Raw genomic sequence first — 18161 nt, forward strand, 5'->3', positions numbered from 1 at the left:
ATAGAGAATTTGGTCTTGAATGTTCTTTTCTTGCTGGGAGGTGGGGATGAGGGCACAGTCACCTCCGGTCTCATTCTAATGGCACTCTCACCTCTTTATTGATGATATATGCAATGAAAAGAAAAAAAATGTATAATTACACATACATACATGTGAAAAGCACATGTAAATTTTATTTTTTATTGGTAAAAAATATATATTTATGGGGGGAGCTTGAGGCAAGAAGTCACATCCTGCAAGATATCCAGGTGACTGTAGCTTCTATATCCTAGTGTATAACATATTTATACTATTATAAATAGTATATAGAATATGCTAAGAAAAGTATGTAGAGGTTTTTGTATGTGTAAATATATTTATATGAACCCAATATGTAGAATAGAGTGACCAAGTGTTTTGTTTTTGACATCTGAGGCACAAAAGTAATCCAGTCTCTTGAAAGAATGGGGACTTTCCAAAAATATCTGAACTGATTATTGGTATCCATATAAGATAAATAAGTCATCTTTTAGGTCTTTATTGTTTGATGTCTAAATATACAGGAGTTTCAATTTTATTTCATCAAAGTTATTTAGGAGGCGAACATTGACCTTAGCTATTGATTATACCAAAATGTGATGGTGACAAAACAGTATACCTTAACATTTGGCATTGAAGATCCTTTCTGAAAGTGAAACTCAGGGAAAATCAATGAAGTAACTCATCACACCCTCTGATAAGTACAAGTGACTAAAGAGTTTAGGAAACACCCAACCTCTGAAACTAGGGTGTGACTTTATTATGCTATGCATATACTAGCATAAAGGTTTAACTTAATCATTCTGTTATGCTCATTGTGAAGGAAGTTTGTAAGTTGAAGGCATTTTAAGAGTATGAAATATTGAAACTGATAATACAAAGATAATAATTTGTGTAGAAAGCATTCTGTATTTATACATTATGTTTTTGTAAACTTTTTTAAAGAGCCAGGCTTTCTTTGTATATATAATCAAACTTTGAGATAAAACTAGTTAAAGCAGAAGAACTCTTGTTAAAACAGTACAAAGTACCTTACTTCCTAGATCCAGCACAAAGTACCTTGCCCCTGAGCTGACCTGATGCAACTTTGAAAAACCATAGGGTTCCCAGGAACTTAGTTTGAAAACCTTCACTCTTATGAGCATAACCCTATAACCATGAGAGTAAAGGGCTTCATTGGAAAAGGACATGGGACACTGACTAGTTAATACTTCTGGCTCTGATTCCGGATGCATTAAGCAATCTTTCAATGAAAATGTTGAATTACAGTGTTTTGGTTTACTCTGAGTTCGTAGTTTATCAATTAATTGAGTTTTTTCTTAAATCAGCCTCATATAAGGGTAGTTAATATAAGTTCTTACTCTTGTGCTTGCTGTGGGATTAAAATTTTTAAAAACCACAAAACAAAACAACAAACCAGTCTTTGCTCTAGTAGAGCTGAGATTACACCATAGCTGTAGGGCCTTCATTGAGGTTATGCCAATGTATGGTACCCTGCTAATAATTCACACTCCTGTATTGATAAAAATCATGGGGCTGAGATTAGCCATAAAGATAATCTTTTATGGTTACTCCTGATATTTCTTTTTAATTTTTTAGAGACAGAGTCTATGTTTCCCAGCCTGGTCTTGAACTGGGCTCAAGTTATCCTCCTGCCTCATCCTTGCAAGTAGTTAGGACTACAGGCATGAGCAACCGGAACTGGCTTCCTGGTATTTCTTAAAATTTTCATGAAAGGATGATTATCTTTTAGTGTAACAAAATAGATTAGCATTACCCTAGCCCAACGTTTTTTCATTTTTGACAACTTGTTTTTAAATTACAAACCTATTAGTTCTGCCTAACTGTTATTTCTTGAAGGCCATACATTTACAAAGTATTAAATTTTTAAAGTATCAGCTTATAAATTAGTGGACATAACTCTTAAGACCCTCTTTCTAATATAAATGGAATAAAATGCTGGGAATGAGTTATTTCTATTTTCTAAGCAAGTCTATTCTTTTACATTTGTTGCCTTGAGTCTGCAAAAATATTCAATTTTGGATTGTTTAATAATGTGTAGTCTTGATTCTCTAAACTGTGAAATACATTACTTTTTTTCTTTGCTATCTTTCAAGCAGAAATTTGGCTTTTCTATTATTTATCATAGTTTCTCAGTTGTGTTTCCTTTTGTTCTAATTTGTTAGACTTTATTCTAGATAGTTACATGTATAAAAATAAAAATGAAAATCCAAGGAAAATTCACTTTAAAAATATTCAGCTAAAATATCCCCTTAGTTTAAGTATATATAGTAGTTTAATGACCAAATCATTTGTATTTTATTTATAAAGTGCTTTGCTTATATCATTGCCCACAATTGGAAATGTAGCTAACAAGTATTGGATGTTGGACTGTGTGGTAGTGGAGAAAGACTCAGAGATATTCTTACTATCATGATGTTCACTTCAAAGGAAAATACATTTTTACATCTTTTTAAAAAATATTTGCATTTGCTACTTTCCATGGAGACCTACTCTCTTGTATAGTATAAGGACTAAATGTTAGTTTTAAAATAATTAAAACCCATCATTATCATCGTCATTATCAAAGATCACTATCCAGAGTCAAATAATTTGAATTCTCTTCCAGGTCTACTGCTCACAGGATGCCTGATAATGAACAAATACAACCTTTTTGGCATTTCTAAAATGGGCATAATAAATTTCTTAATCTCCTCAGCATAATTCTGTGATGCTAAAATAATACATATAACAATAATATTTTAGAAAGTATGAAAGTATAACAACGTGGCATCATGATTATAGAGGTGCTAGAATATTGTGGTAATGTGTACAGGCTCTGAAGCCAGACTTCCTTGATTCAGATAGTGAATCACTAGATAGTTAACTTCAGACAGGCTACTTAATATCTGAGTTCCTCAATAGCCTCGTCTGGAGAACAGGGCTAGTAACAGTCCTTAACTCATAGTGTTGTTGTGTAGATTAAATGGGGTGATACTGTAACTCTCTTAGAATGGGACCTGGGGCATTGTAAATGTTCCTAGCTCTTAAATAATAATATTTAAATATCTAATATAATATCAACATTTTAATTACTTCATTCAAAACGTTCAAAGCTTGTTAAAAACAATGTAGGCTGAAGTTTTCTGGGCCAGATTACAAATGACCTTATGGAAGAGATGTAGTCCCTTTAGCCAAAAGAGGTCATGAGGACACTGCCTAGGCTATAGGAAATCTCAACAAATACTCTCCAGATTCTTTTATGGTGCAGTGGCATCATTCTGAACCTCCAAGTCCAAATTGCTTTGAAGGAATCACCCAGTTCTTCTTCCTCCTAGGAATACTCCTATTAGGATCATCTTTTGATCAAAATGAAAATTCCCCAAATTATGATGGTTTTTAAGATTAGTTTTCTTTATACTAGGTTTTGAATTTATGGGACATGCCCTCAACCCAATCTTGGGTAATATTTTCTGCAATGACAGGACCTCACTGGGGAAATCCTAAGTGAAGATAATAGCATGTTATATTAAGTGTTGCCAGTATTCCATTTAATATTAAGCAATTGCATAACAGGCTTTTTAAATACCTAAGTTAAAAGTGGTACATTAATGTTGAGTATACTTCTACTGCAAAGTCCATTCTCTCCCACTGATTTCAAACAAATACCATTTAAGTGCCAACCTACTATTACAAGAGTTTACTATTTTATTCTTGCTCCAAAATGGCATCAACAGTGATGGGGTGCTTTTGGGGGATTATTGAACAGAATTTTTGCAACAAAGGAGCAAGCACGAGGAAATGCAAAACATCAATGATAGGGATTGCAACGTTTTATCTCAGCATTCCTCATGTCTACACACCCCCTAATCAAACGAGCAGTTTTATGGCATGCGCAATTGCAATTGAAGTATAACTGACTTCTGCAGAACTGGCTTCCATAGGATTTCCTGTCCAAAAATCACCATGTGGTCATCTGCAGCTAAATGGTTACAAATCATCAAGTAAGCAAGGCTTCCCCACCCCAGTATTCTTTTTTAAAGAGTCAAATCCACCAAACTCTATCATTTGCAAATTATCTCTGGACTTAATTTTATCCCCTTTTTTTTCATTGGGTAAAAAGGAAAACAAGCAAACAAAAAATCCTTCCTCCGTATTTGTTCAGGGCGTAATTTCCCTGCGAGGTGTTTTACAGGCTTCTCCTTGTTTAGCTTTTCTTGCCTGGTAATTACTTACTGAAAGAAATCTGCTCTTCCAGAGCGAGCTATTTCTTTAACCCCTTTTGCTTGCTCTTCCTTGGAGGCTAGCAAGGAGTGTGCGGCCCTGCAATGTCTGGGAACCCACCTAGAGGGCCCCCTTGACGCCAGCACATCCCCTGTCAGACAGCAGTCTCTGCAGCCGAGTCAGGCTGCTGCAGAGTTAATGTACAGTACCACGGAGCCTGCAAGTGTCCTGAGCTGATCAGAGCTGGGGCGGCACAGCCCAGGGCAGACAAGGCGGCTGCGAGGATTCCAAAGGTTCTGCTAGAAATTCGGCGCTGGGGGACTCCAGCAGGAGCCTGTTGCCATTGTGTTTTAAAAGCATGCAAGGTCTGTATAGCTTGGGCATGAGAATCTTTCAGAGGATGTCAGAGCATCAGAATAAATGATACCTATTGGAAAACTGAATTTGGGGTGAAAAAAGAGATTGAGAGAGAGAGAGGGAAAAAAAGAGAAAGACATCGGGGGAAGAAATTCTTAGACAACGTCTGACTTGCAGCTGTGAAATTCATTTTCTTTCCAAGGCAAAATATGAAACGCTCCCACATGGTTTTGATAATAACAAATTAAAGGGGATTCTGCAGTGAAAAGATTAATAGCTTAGTCATTTTACTTAAAGAGAACAAGCAGCCTTATTATGGGGTTAGGCAGCAGAAAGGAATTTCATCGTGACAGCACCTTCTGAAGTCATGATGGTAGTTAATGGTAATCTTGTCCTGCAAAGCAGAAATTACTCATTGCCTTCCTACTTTTGCAGTTGAACCAGCAATTCTGAAATCTGGGGAAGAAGTTGGCTTTGGTGATACATGGTTTGTAGCCCCTCTGCCCAGGCCTTTGTCCCGCACGTCTCAGAAGGTAGCACTGCGTTAAAGTGACCACACATGAATATGTGCCTAAGAAAGAAGAAAAAGCAATATTCATTTCTAAAGGACAGCATGGCAAAGCAACCTGAAGTTTTCCATTTTCCTTCTAACACTTCTTTAACAAGGATATCAAGAAACTGTCTTTTGACGCCTTTCTTCCCACATTCCAGAGTCCTTCCTTAAGGATGCATTAATTTACACTCAAGGCGGTTAGATTTTACCAGGACAATATTTGCCACCATTTAGGATTAGTAGTTGAACTGGTTATTTTAGTGTGTGGACTAACTAGTGGAACCTAAATGGATGGACCCCTACCTGCAATGCTCTGTGATGTTTCTTTTTTCAAATCCTGGAAGGCCTTTTGTAACTGGAATCTCTTTTTATTGGTGGGGGGAAATTTTGTGTTTTCTTTTGGAATTCAATACTTGTTGCAATAATTGCCCACGATAGCTGCTTAAACAAGAGAGTTGGAATTCATCTGTAAAAATCACTACATGTGACATAGGAGACAAGAAAAATATTAATGACAGAAGATCTGCGAACATGATGCACGTGAATAATTTTCCCTTTAGAAGGCATTCCTGGATATGGTGAGTAATCAATATTCCCTTCAGTTTGTAAAACTCATAATTATACAATTCCATGACAGGTACTAGATGAGGATTTGTCTTGAACTAGAGTATTGGTATCAAGTGAGAATGAAAAGTAAACTGTGCAAAACCGAATATTGTCTGAGAAAGTAATGGTTATGCAATAAAAATTACTTTGTTAATATGAAGCATCCCCAGATAAGTCAAGCGTGAGGACTTGAGAACATTTAAATTGCTATTATTTCATGGAGGAAGAAAAAAACTTTGAGAATGGCAACAATTTAATACATTTTTTAAAAGGTGGGGCTTAGGGTTTTTTTTGTTGTTGTTTTGCTATTTTTATTTGAAAATTCCCTGGGGAAGGGCACACATGAATTTCTGATATCTCATATCAATTTGTCTGAATTTCCAAAAGAAGGTTAAGGGAAACAGAATGTTGACTCAATTTTAAAATAATATGAAAATGTGTTGGTGCCTCACAGTTAAGAATATTTTATCTATTCAAGAAATATTTCTACCACAATGAACCAGTAGAATTCTAGTAGAACTCTAACATATGAATCAGGAAGTGCTCAGGGTCTCATAGAACTTGCTTAGTGCCTTGATATTTGGTCATCTATTAAGGTTCAATGCAATACATTAAGGTCCCTGGACATGTGATATCATGTGCCATTTCTTGCTGGAGTTTATGACTAAATGTATATAGGAACTCATTGCTGAGGGTATTTATAAGAGCAAAAGGTCATTACTTTAAAATTGGTTGTTTTTGCCGTACCTTTTGGGTCAGCTGGATTCCGACTTTCATAGAAACTTTGTCAATGCATAATAAAGGCACATGTTAAGGCTTTGTATCTGCTAACATGGGTTATTTTGGATATGCAGTGCGTCTGATTTTGAAAGTATATCTTTCAGGTAAATGTTCTGGCTGGACTCTGGATGAATAATAGATATCTAAATATAGGTTTCTGAAGGTTTTCCAACTGCTTTTATGACAGTATCTCAAATGAAAGCTCCCTGAGAGCTTAAGGTACCACCAAAATCACCTGCTGGTTTGTTACAGAGTTTTCGGCTTTCAGCTAAAAAATCCATTGCAGAGAAGGATGGGAGACATCCTCTCCCACTCTATGCAGGTGCTTATTTTCTAACATCACCAGATCTATCCAGAGTCGATGCTGTGGCGTATCTACCTTTTTGGCTGACCAGAGCTACTATCCCCAGTCTCTAGAATGCTTGGGTGACATGCCTGCAAACCTCGGTGGCCCACTTCCAACTGCATCACCAGAGTTTCCTAGTCAGGGGGAGCCTTGGTGCCATTGCCTTGCTTGTTCTGTTGGCCAGGGTCAGGCATCAGCAGTGAGGTCCTCGTTACTCTTACAGACAAATTCACATCGATAGTCTTTAATCTTGAGATTACAAGATCCTGGAAACAGTTCCTGGCACATAGTAGGCATTTGTCAGTATTTTTTCTTCTATGCCTTATGCTTTTCTTCAAAGTTCATTTTATACCTCTTAAGATTTGCTTGGGAGGGGAAATTACCAGTCTTCTTTCTATCAAGTGTACCTTGCTACAAAGCAACAGTTTTTGTTCTACCTAAGTTCTGTTGTTTGAGTCCATTTGTTTGTGTTGTAATACATAGGATCCATGTATTCTTTGAATGTCTGCCATTATAACCACTTTTTGTTGCATTAGCCTCACCTATACTTTCGACTAGAAAGAAATAAGCTATTCAACTCTGTAGTTTTGGAAAGAATGCAAATTTGCTTATTCATGCTCCTCTAGATCTGTAACACATATGTTTGAAAGCTGAATGGAGAAGTTGAGAGTCCTGGTGGTTTTCTTTTGTGCCTGGAACTAGGTAACCCTTCATCTGTTTCACTACATGCCGTACCAATCTGTTGTTGTTGTTGTGACCAAACTGAACCAATGTAGAATGTTAATGCTCTGTATAACTACTCTTCCCGGGCCTCTTAAAAGGATTCATTAATATGATGTTGGACTCAAAGGAAGGAGGTGGTGATTTTTTTCCAGGTGACCTAATTAATTTTGTGCTTGATTCTTGACTTTCCCAATTGTTGTTGTTTTCCTCTTATTTATAGCCTCCCCTTCCAGTACTGCAGTAAGAGATTCTAGGGGTTTGTTGACAGAAAACCTTCTTTCCCTTTGTCCTACTGTAAGATCCCGTGTAGGGTGAGATTTCAGGCTCATGAATTATTGTGCTTAGAATAAAGGGCTTGCCAAATTGCTCTTTTCATCTCCAAAGACTCCCCCTATCCTCATTCTCACATTTAGGTCCTTTTCTTCATGAAGGGGCAGATCAGAAGTTGGCAACAGACCAATGCTAAGGAATAATAAACATTGTAAAAGAGACACGTGCTTTGGTTTCACGAGCCCTAGCTTATGTCTAGAAAGGCTCTATACCCTTTGGAGAGGCAGAACTTGGCATGTGCTGGTCCTTTTTCTATCCTGCTTTTTGAGGAAAGCAAGAATGAGAAAGAGCTGAGACACAGGAGGTCTAGTGTAGTCTTCAAAAGTTTACCAGAAGTAGTGATTGAAATAGAAGCCTATGCACACAGTCCCTACTTGGACTCTCATCCTCTTGCCTTAGGGCTGGTGTGTTGATTATTGAGCAATAGTATTACAAATTCACCGTTTATCAGTTATGAGTTAAAGTTAATAAGTGGTCCTATTACTTGGCTTAATAGAACACTACCCCTTCAGTGCTAAAAGAGTGGTATGAAGAATGTGTCTTTCTTCTTTGAAGCTACATTAGAAATATTTGCTGGTGGATTTTATTGCGAAGGCTTCTTTCCATTACACTTTTCAGCCTTTTTACTGCCAAGCCAAACAAAGATAAAGGTTTGCCTCACTGGATAGATAAGTACTATATAGCTCTTCTTATTTTTTCTTCTGGCTAGTTGTGAGAATGGAGAGCCTGGCATTCAGGAACAAGTATGGCATGGTTGAAAGAAGGGAAATGCAAGTCAGCTTTCTAGGAATTCAAATTTCATCTAGCAGCAATTAAGAGGATTCTTTAGAAGCATTATGACCTGGAATCACATGCCAGGGTCTAACATGACATAACACAGTGTGACTAACATGTTCAGCTTTTTGTCTTACTTAAAATATATATAGTAAGTTTTTATAATCTTATTTGTAAAAATACTATAATTTCATGCCAGAAACATTAAGGCTATATTGAATGCAATTGAATTTCACAGTTAAACAATTTAGGAGGGCATTTTATTTAAATACCTTTGCATCCTTTTAATGATGGATTCAAATGGCTAAAAGGACAGTGGAAGATGGAAACTGAAGGCCCTGGCTAGGAAAGGCTGTGGAATGCTGCCATTGAGGGCCCCTCTGACGACACCAGAGGAAGAATTTGGATTAGTGATTGTGGAAGGTGATTAATGATTTGCTTATTTGGTGCTTAGGGTTTAATTTTTAAAGGTAGGACATCTAAATGTTTTAAACTGTCTTTGTGATACTGAGAGGTAACTCCAGTGAAGAGACAAAATGAGATGACTGTAGCACTTTCAGTCAACATGGAGGCATCTTTTTTCCTTCTTCTAGGACCCTGAATTCTTTTGTTAGACTGTCCTTTTCCAGGTATCAGTTTCTGTAAGGTTTAGTCTAGAAAGTTAATTGATTGTTCCCCTATAGACCAAGCATTCAATTCATAAACTAACTCATATTATTTTATTCTGTTTTGATCTAAATCCTTTATGGAATGAAGCAAGATATAAATCAGTATATTGATAATATGTTCATATATATGTTCATAATTTGCATGTATATATGTTTAAGTCTACGAATATAATGAATATATATTCAGAGAAAGGCAAGATGGCCTGCCTTCTAATGAAAAGATAATCCTTCCTATCTAGCCTCATAGAGTTTCATCTTTTAAGGTTTTCTTCTCTTCATACATTGAAACTACAGAAACTCAGTCCAGAAGTGCATTTTCCAGAGTTTGTGTTTTGACCAATACATTTTATTTTATTAGAATTTTAGTGGGTGGGAGCAATATTGAGTTTGATGACTATGTATATATTGAAGGAAATGACGTATCAAGTCTCATTTAAGGTAATGGAGCTTTGCTCACTTTAGTCAACTTAAAATTATTGCAGTGTCTGCTGGTTTTCCAGTGAAATTGCAGGTAATAGCTGACCTTGCTTCTTTAACATCTCTTCCTCTGGGTTACAGAACTATCCAGAAATTCTAAAATGTAAATACCAGACTCCTAGCTTAACTCTGAATTCCTGTTAGGGCCACATACAATTTACTTGTAAACACTTAGGACCAATAAAGTTTAGATGGAGCTCATAATTATACAAACTCATCTCATTCACAAATCCCTAGGGCTCAATAATAAAGTCAGCCATTGTTTAAGGCAGAAATTCAGGCTTAGATATAATGTAGCAAAGATTTTCCATTATAGGAGATGTCGATCCTATTAAACATAAAACTTTTCTCTTGGCTTTCTGTTTTACTGTCTTCAGCTGTATGCCCCTTAATTTTTTCTAGTAATACCTTTGAATTTAAAAATGAAAATACAAATGTTTATTTTTATGTTTTAGTGTTTTTAAAAATAATTTGATTAAGAATGCTATGATAGAGGAGCAAAGTTGTTATTAGTAATATCAATGTGCTTACAACTTATGGAAATGAAAAGTAGTCTTTAGTTCTAGCAGCCTTTCTGTTACAGTAAAATAGTTTGTGCACTTTAAATCGCTGTGAGGTTACATCTTCAGAGGACTGAGTGACATAAGCCAGGGAGGTCTTAGAAATCTTACAAAAGGAAAAAATTAAGAAATTATTCCTCATCATATGAAAATTATTTACTAAGAATGTATGATGTTTTGGCTTCTTTTAAGTTCTTCACTTTCCACTCCTTTTGCTTCTTCCTTTTAGTTGACTATTATTGAGTTACTTATACTAATGTTGATGTATTTGGGTTCAGAGAAAAATAGGCAAGTAAAGGAAAATGGAAAATAGTCTGAAATTCTGAGATGCAAAGAAGAACCCAAAAAAACTAAACAACCAGTTTTTTACTTGCCATAGGTCGAATGTTCCTTTTTTAAAAAATCCATCATCCTTTTCTCTCCTCTTTCAATCATATCCGACAAACGTTAATGCTCATTAATACTCTGTCTAGCTATAGCATTATCCACATTTTTGCAGTAGCTCAATAATGTCTCCAAGCCATAACTGCTGCAACTGCTCATAACTTGATGGACTATTAGATGACATTTCGTGTTGTTTGAGAAGTACCAGCCTATAAACATAACCAAGACATTATATTGCAACTAGGGATTATGTTGTGTAAAATTTATACATATATGTCTCTCTATATATGATTTCAAAGATAGATAATCTAGAGTCTACATAATCAGGCTGTTGGCTGGAAACATAAATAAACTAAAAAAAAAAAAAAAAAAAAAATTAAAAAAAGCACTCCAGGTTTCTAATTCAACTTCTGGAATGTTAATGTTTTGTGTGACCTTGTGAAAGCTGTTTGAGTTTTTACCACTTTTGAAAACTATCACAGAAGGTATTTACCCACTTCATGTTAAGAAGTAGGCTATTAAAGAAAATCTCACGGCACATTGGTAGTAACAATTTATTAGAGACCAGCCTGAACAAAGTAGTGAGACCCTGTCTCTCTGTGTATTTTTTTAAAGGTAGCCAGGCATGGTGGTTCATGCCTGTGGTCCCAGCTACTCAGGGAGGCTAAGGTGGGAGTATCTCTTGAATTCAGAAGGTTGAGGCTACAATGAGCCATGATTATGCCACTGCACTCCAGCCTGGACAACAGAGCAAGACTCTGTCTCGAAACAATAAAAGAAGAAAAATGTATTAGAATGTTGACAATGATATGCCACAATCTCTTGTATAACTATCGTATTCTTCATGGAAGAGATCAACACTGTTGAACACTCCTCTGCGTGCCATATGTTTTCACATAAGTTACATCCTTGAATGGCAATATAACTTTCTGAGAATTTCTCATCCAATCTCTGTTTGCGGATGAGGAAGGTAATGCTCACAGAGATTAGATAGCTTGCTGAAGTTCACGTATCTATTGCTAGGGAAGCTCAAAACCAGGTCTGGCCTGATTTTAGAGCCCCATATCTTTTAAATTCACCATATTGTTCTTGTGGCAGATGACATAGCACTCTTGTTTATGGATCTTTTTGAAAATTAGATTAGCAGTAGACCAGAGAAAATAAGCAGATTTACCCTGTTATTTAGCAACCTGGCTAAGTATGTAGGATGCCTACTGAATGTGAATAGCCTTTCCTTGAGAAACTCTTCCCTTTAGTATCAGAACAATGACCTATACTTAGACTGTATCAGCAGCTCTTTCTCTGTTTTCTCAGAATGAGAAATTTAAAAGGAATTTGTGGTGAACTCTATGTTTCCAAGTTCACTGTGGCCTATAGGATCCTTTCAGTAAAAAGTGCCTCTTTGGACAATGTGTTAGGAAAGGTGCCACACTTTGAACAGATGAAGTAGAAATGCAAACTACAGTACTTGGTGAATGGACAGAGCCTATGTCCAAAGCAAAAATCACCCTTTCCTCTGGGTACACACTTGGTGTGTGGAGTGTAGATGAATTCAACTCTATTCACCATCTCTGTGGGGCATTGTTGAGCCCTGTTCAAACTGTCTATCTCTGGTCCTGCTTTGATAAGGGCTCCAGCTTTACTTTGTGACAGATGAAATGGTTTTGAGAATGGTTTGCCAACAGCAAAAGATCATCCACATTTTAGGTTTTGCTGCCACGATTATTACTTTCTTCAAAATATTCAACTAATTGTATGTCTTTAAACTTTATTTTGTGTGCAAGTAAAGAATATTAGTATTATCTGAAATCAGATCTACTTGCCAGTCAAAGAAGCATTTTAGTCATAATATAGCCCAATATCTGAGTTGCTGAAAAATGTCATGGTTAGTGAATTATAATGGAACAGGTGGAAGACACTTATTTATTTATTCATAGGGGATGCCCAGATGAATGTGATAAGAGTCCTGCCTTGGAGATACTCAAACTAGTAAGGAGAACAGCCACAGAAACAAATAATTACAGTATAGTATGGAGCATATTAAGATAGATATATACAAGGTGTTACAGGAGTCAGAAGGAGAAACGACTTAACTGACTTGATCCAAATACCTTAAGTTTCAAAGTGAAAAGATATTTGATGGATTTGGGAATTAGTAGTTACTGCCAATACATCAGAGAGTGGTTTAAGGGAGTGTCTGGGGGTAAGTTATATTTCAGGAGTAATACAAGCAGAGAAAAGTTGTGCAAACTACTTCTATCAAAATTTTGCGTAAGAACGAAGGAGGAGGAGAAGAAGAGGAGGACAGAGGAGAAGGAGAGGAGAAAAACACAGTAGCTAGTAAAGAACGCCAAGTACTTTTAAGAGTAGGAAGCACCTCCCTAAGGAATTATTCTGGTATAGAGCTGGGAAACGTGTGGACATGACACCCTCTGAGATAGGACGGAGGAAAGGCGGGAGAATGCAGATCATGTGGAGATTAGGTAGGTGGAAGGAGCGCCTGAGGGAGTTTTTGTTTTATGCCCTGTGTTTTCTCTGAGAAGTGTTAAATGGAATTCAAGAGCACAGCTCAGAAAGGGGACAAAGGAGAAGCAGGTGAAGGAGCTTAGTAAGATGATGGAACAGCTACTAGGAGGAATTGGAAAGGTTATTGAAGAGAGAGTACAAGAGAGTCAAACAAGTTGGAAAAAGGTCAGTGATGTTGAATGAATGTATCCAGTCAATAAAGGACGTTTTACTCTCCTTCAGAAATTATATACACAAAGTATTATGTCGGGGGAAATGAGTAGAGATGTGACAGAAATGTTACAATTTTCAATTATTAAATTTGAAACTGTTTTGTGATGAGAATTTCTCCTGTGGATTGCGTTTCTTGGGATCCCAAAGAATGCAGAGTTGATCTTAATTGTTGTTGTTTTATTTGGTAGTGGTGGAAACTGTTTTATGAACATATTAATTAGACTGCAGTTCCATTTTCATGACCTGATTTTGAAAATGTGAGATTTCCTATGCTGTCTTGAAATAACTCTTGGGTGACAAACAGAAGCTTTAAGATGTTTGCTTTGAATTTTGTCTTCAAATGAATAAAAATCACAGTGGGAAGAAAAGGCAAAATGATTCAGCTTTGCTCCCTTTTTAATAGGAACCTTTCTGTGGTTTATGTTAGAATGTCACAAATCCATATATATGTAACCTCCTTTTACAAAAGTTTCTTCAAAACCGCTATGAAGCTTACTTGAAAGTGTCACCAGTCTCTGAGAAATGTACTGGAAATAAGGGAATATAATATGACTTTAACCAGAACTGATATAACCCAGTTTAAATATTTATACATTTAAATTCTCTTTTATGTCTCCAAGATAAATAGGAGAAAATGACAAATAAAGTATGTAAGTTAAGGGATATTATTAAATAGCCTTATAATTTTCTAGGTCATGAGAATAAACCCTGGAGGATACTGTGACTTTAGCCAATATTATGAATTCCTTTCATCTCTTCTAATCATCTCAGCAGAGCTTCCGCTATTACTGTCAGCATTCAGTGCTCATCACTTTATAAAGAGCTTTCTTTGTGAAATTTTTGCTGTGGCTCTAAAACTCTAAATAAGATTCTAAGAACTCTTAGTCACTTGTCAGGGAACTCCATCCTTCCTCTCCCTTGAGTTTCCATATTTTTCTTTTCTAAATATGAAAATGAGATGGTTGACTTAACTGATCACTAAGGTGCTATAAAAATCTATGATCTTATATCTTATCTAATTTACTCATTTTTGTCTTCTTCAGGCATAATTGTTCTTCCATTAAAGGTAATGCAGAGAAATCACACATAAATCAACAAATGACTTCAGGCCTGAGCTCTGATGCGTTTCTCAAGTATTTGGCCTCTCCTGTAGAAAATCCTTAGCCTGTCTACCTTGGGTATTTTGCTTAATGCCTTCTCCACAAAACCTAACTTTAAATGGCAGCCTTTTTCATGGGGAAGACAGCAACTTTATGCCCATTAATGCTGATATCCACAGTATTTAAGAAAACATATTCCATATACCGTCTGTACATTTCTCATATCTTCCCAACTCTTCTCTTGATAAAAGTCTCAGGCCCTTCCTTTTTCATATATTCTCCATGTAATTTAAGGAAATAACATGGTATGAAGTTCTTAGTCTTAAGAACCCTGTCATTGGGTTACTCAGTAAGTTTAAAACAAATAATTGGCATAATGATGGAGAGTCCCTTGACGTTCTGGAGAAGAAAGGAAAGCTAGCAAGCTGACAGTGGGCAAACTGGGAAAACCACGGTGGTATTGAGATCAGTGAAAGAGACCTCTTACAAGTCCTAAAGTAAAGCATTGGAGTCTTAAACCTTTGGGTGTGTAAATTTTAAAAGAAGAAAATATTTGTGGGAAGACTCCTATTTTTTAGAAAATAATCCATGCCAGATTTGATTTTTGAGAGTGGGTAAATGCTAAGTTGCCTCAGGATGTCATCATTTGAAAGGGTGGCCACATTCTGTGAGGTCTTCACTGCACATAGCCTTTTGCTTGGAAGAACTTTTTGAGACCAAGCTAGCCTCTGAGACCAGGTACTAACATTATAATCTGTTCTATTCATTGCAGTAGCCACCTTGACTACTTTCTTCTACTTTATACCACAATACCCAGCGTAGTGTTGCACTTAATAGGTACTTTTTAAATTTTTTCTTAATAAATAATTGTGTGTACAGAAAAGAATGATAAATACAAATTAAATTGTCAGGGGAAATTTTAATTAAATAAGCTTTTATATTTTTCAAATAATGTTATTGTGCTATGTTTTGAGATAAGGTAGGGGGCTTGTGCTATAAAAAATAATAAAGATAATAACTATCACATTTAAAAGGTTATCCATTCCAGGTGTAGAATAATTTTTCCATAGACATTATTTTACTTAATCATCCCCCAAGTCTGCGGCAAGGGCTTGTTATCTACTTACTAAGGGTGCAACCTTGGGTCACTTATCTAACCTCTCCATGATCTGTAACGTAGGGACAATAAATAGTTCTCATTTCATAGGGTTGCTGTGAAGATTAAATGAGAAAACCAGTCTAGTGCTTAGAACACCTGTCACTCAGTAAGTATCCAATAAATATTGTTATAGTACAGATTAGGCAACTAGCTGTGAATGGTTAACCAGGTTGCCTAGGGTAATCAGTGGCAGGCCAGTTCCAACCTGGGTCTTACCCATTAACTATAGGTTGCTTGGAGGTCTAAACTGCCACTTCTATATCACATTCTTGTTCAGTAAATACAGGGACAATACCTTGGGTTAAGTTTGAATTATGAGGGATAGTTTATTCCTCTGCATCTCTCAGGCTTCAGCAAGAATCGCCTGATGTGCCCTCCCATGTTGAGTCAGTGCCTACCTTATACGGGATGGATTTTCTCTTTATGACTGTCTTACTCAGGCCCTGCTTCGTTAGATTCTCAGTTCTTAGCACAGTGCCTGACACATAGTAGGTGCTCAATAAAATATTTTAGCGTAAACATTACTTCTCCAGAATTGTGTCCTGAGAATTTACGGCTTTTAATATTAATTTCAGGTTTTTAGGTGATAGTCCATGTTTTGGGGGGGATAGATAAGATTTCTATAAAAATTGTCATCTTGAGCATAAATAATTCACACATGTCTTGATTTCTGGCACTTGGGAGAGTTGAACTGGATTTGCGGAAGCAGTCATCCTGCCGAATTGTGGGTATCTGCAAAATCTAAATGCTATTGCTATAAATCACCTTATCTAAGACACTATTTCTTCAAAACTAGTAACTAGCTCATTCACTTTCATATAGGAATCTTTCTTTCCTTGAAGATGTGTATGTTTTATCTTGCTGGTAAGACAAAAGTCTGTAAATTATCTCCACAGCTGGCTCTGATGCTTGATTATGCCCCTTTCTGCATCTATAACATTGATGTTTCATTTTAATTACTTTTCATCACAGTACATGATGTGGTCTTCAGACGTAGACCAGCCTCTACGTGTGGCTCTTCGTTCTTTTTATACATCTTTTACTGTCAAACTCAGCTCTAAAAATCATCTCCCTAATATCTCTTCAGTTGCCAAGAAAATGTACTAGCTTTGTATTATATATAATATAGCATAAAGCTCTGCCTCATCTGGCCTCCTCCTTTCTAGTCTTATTGTAGAAATGATAATTTTTATTAATATTATCAGTACTAATTAATTTCTCTCATTATCCCAGTATACATATCCTATATTTGAGTTTTTAAATATATCAATTCTTTAGCATAGTGGCTACAATCACACTATATATGTATCGAATGAGGTTTTAGTCTCGCTTTATTATGAAAGAGTAGCAATAACTGTATCATTATATATATTTTGGTCAGAGAACATCCTGAAAAATTAACTTCAATGTTTTAAAAAGCCATAGTTCCCAGTGTGGTAGAGATGGTGAGGCTTGGAGAACGTCCTTAGGGAAGGCAGTTGTATCATTTATCAGAAATAACCGCAAGAGTTTGCGGGGGGAAAAAAATCAGCCGTCATTCTCTCAACCCAGTAATAAGAAAATCTGGAGGCTGAAGAGTGGGTAGGAAGAGGAAGTGGCATGTATATTTTGATAGAGCATTTGAGGGGTCTCATACCTATCTCTCTTAGCCAGTAGTACAATGCAAGGGAAAGACCCCATGCTTTAAAGATGTATTGAGCTAAGTTCAAATTCAACTCTGATGCTGACTGGTTAACTTTGAGCAAATCACCTTTCATGAGCGTCACTTAACTCATTTATAAGAGAAAAATACAATAGTTGCAATCACCTAGATTTATTGTAAGGATTCAGTGAGATAATACATTATTTAATTTGTCATTTTTAAACCCCGGCTTTTCCCAGGCAGCTTTTAAGATAACCAACAAAGTTATATGTGCATAACTTACAGTGACAATGTTGAGAAAGGGCAAAGGGAAATAATGTATGATGTTGCCACTCACATATGTATGTAATAGATGAAAAAAATTATATTACCTTTACAAATGGCACCAGAATCCTCTTGAGGAAGGAAAAGAAATGTCTTTGCTAGAAGATTTTTTTTTTTTTTTTTTTTTTTTTTTTTTTTGAGACAGAGTCTCCCTTTGTTGTCCAGGCTGGAGTGCAGTGGCAGGACCTTGACTCACTCTGCCTCCCAGTTTCAAGCGATTCTCTTGGCTCAGCCTCCTGAGTAGCTGGGACTACAGGTGCAAGCTGCCATACCCAGCTAATTTTTGTATTTTTAGTAAAGATGGGGTTTCACCATGTTGGCCTGGCTGGTCTCGAACTCCTGACCTCAGGTGATCCACCCGTCTCAGCCTCCCAAAGTGCTGGGATTACAGGAGTCA

General features: G+C 36.4%; 1 protein-coding gene across 4 annotated transcripts in view; it reads left to right on the plus strand.

The window, feature by feature from the left end:
• The window catches only part of PDE4D (phosphodiesterase 4D, cAMP-specific), a 1579839-nt gene that overhangs the window by 951680 nt on the left and 609998 nt on the right, over positions 1–18161 (plus strand). Inside the window, exon 1 of one of the 4 annotated variants that reach the window (XM_011942900.1) lies at positions 5561–5730. The exons of the other annotated variants lie outside the window; for them this stretch is intronic. Coding sequence (XP_011798290.1) covers positions 5684–5730 — 47 coding nt within the window. The 5' untranslated portion in view covers positions 5561–5683. Of the gene's footprint in view, positions 1–5560; positions 5731–18161 lie in introns of those variants that run through there. 4 annotated transcript variants of the gene reach the window in all.

This window comes from Colobus angolensis, unplaced genomic scaffold, assembly GCF_000951035.1.
Source record: "Colobus angolensis palliatus isolate OR3802 unplaced genomic scaffold, Cang.pa_1.0 Scaffold212, whole genome shotgun sequence".
Classification (NCBI taxonomy): domain Eukaryota; kingdom Metazoa; phylum Chordata; class Mammalia; order Primates; family Cercopithecidae; genus Colobus; species Colobus angolensis.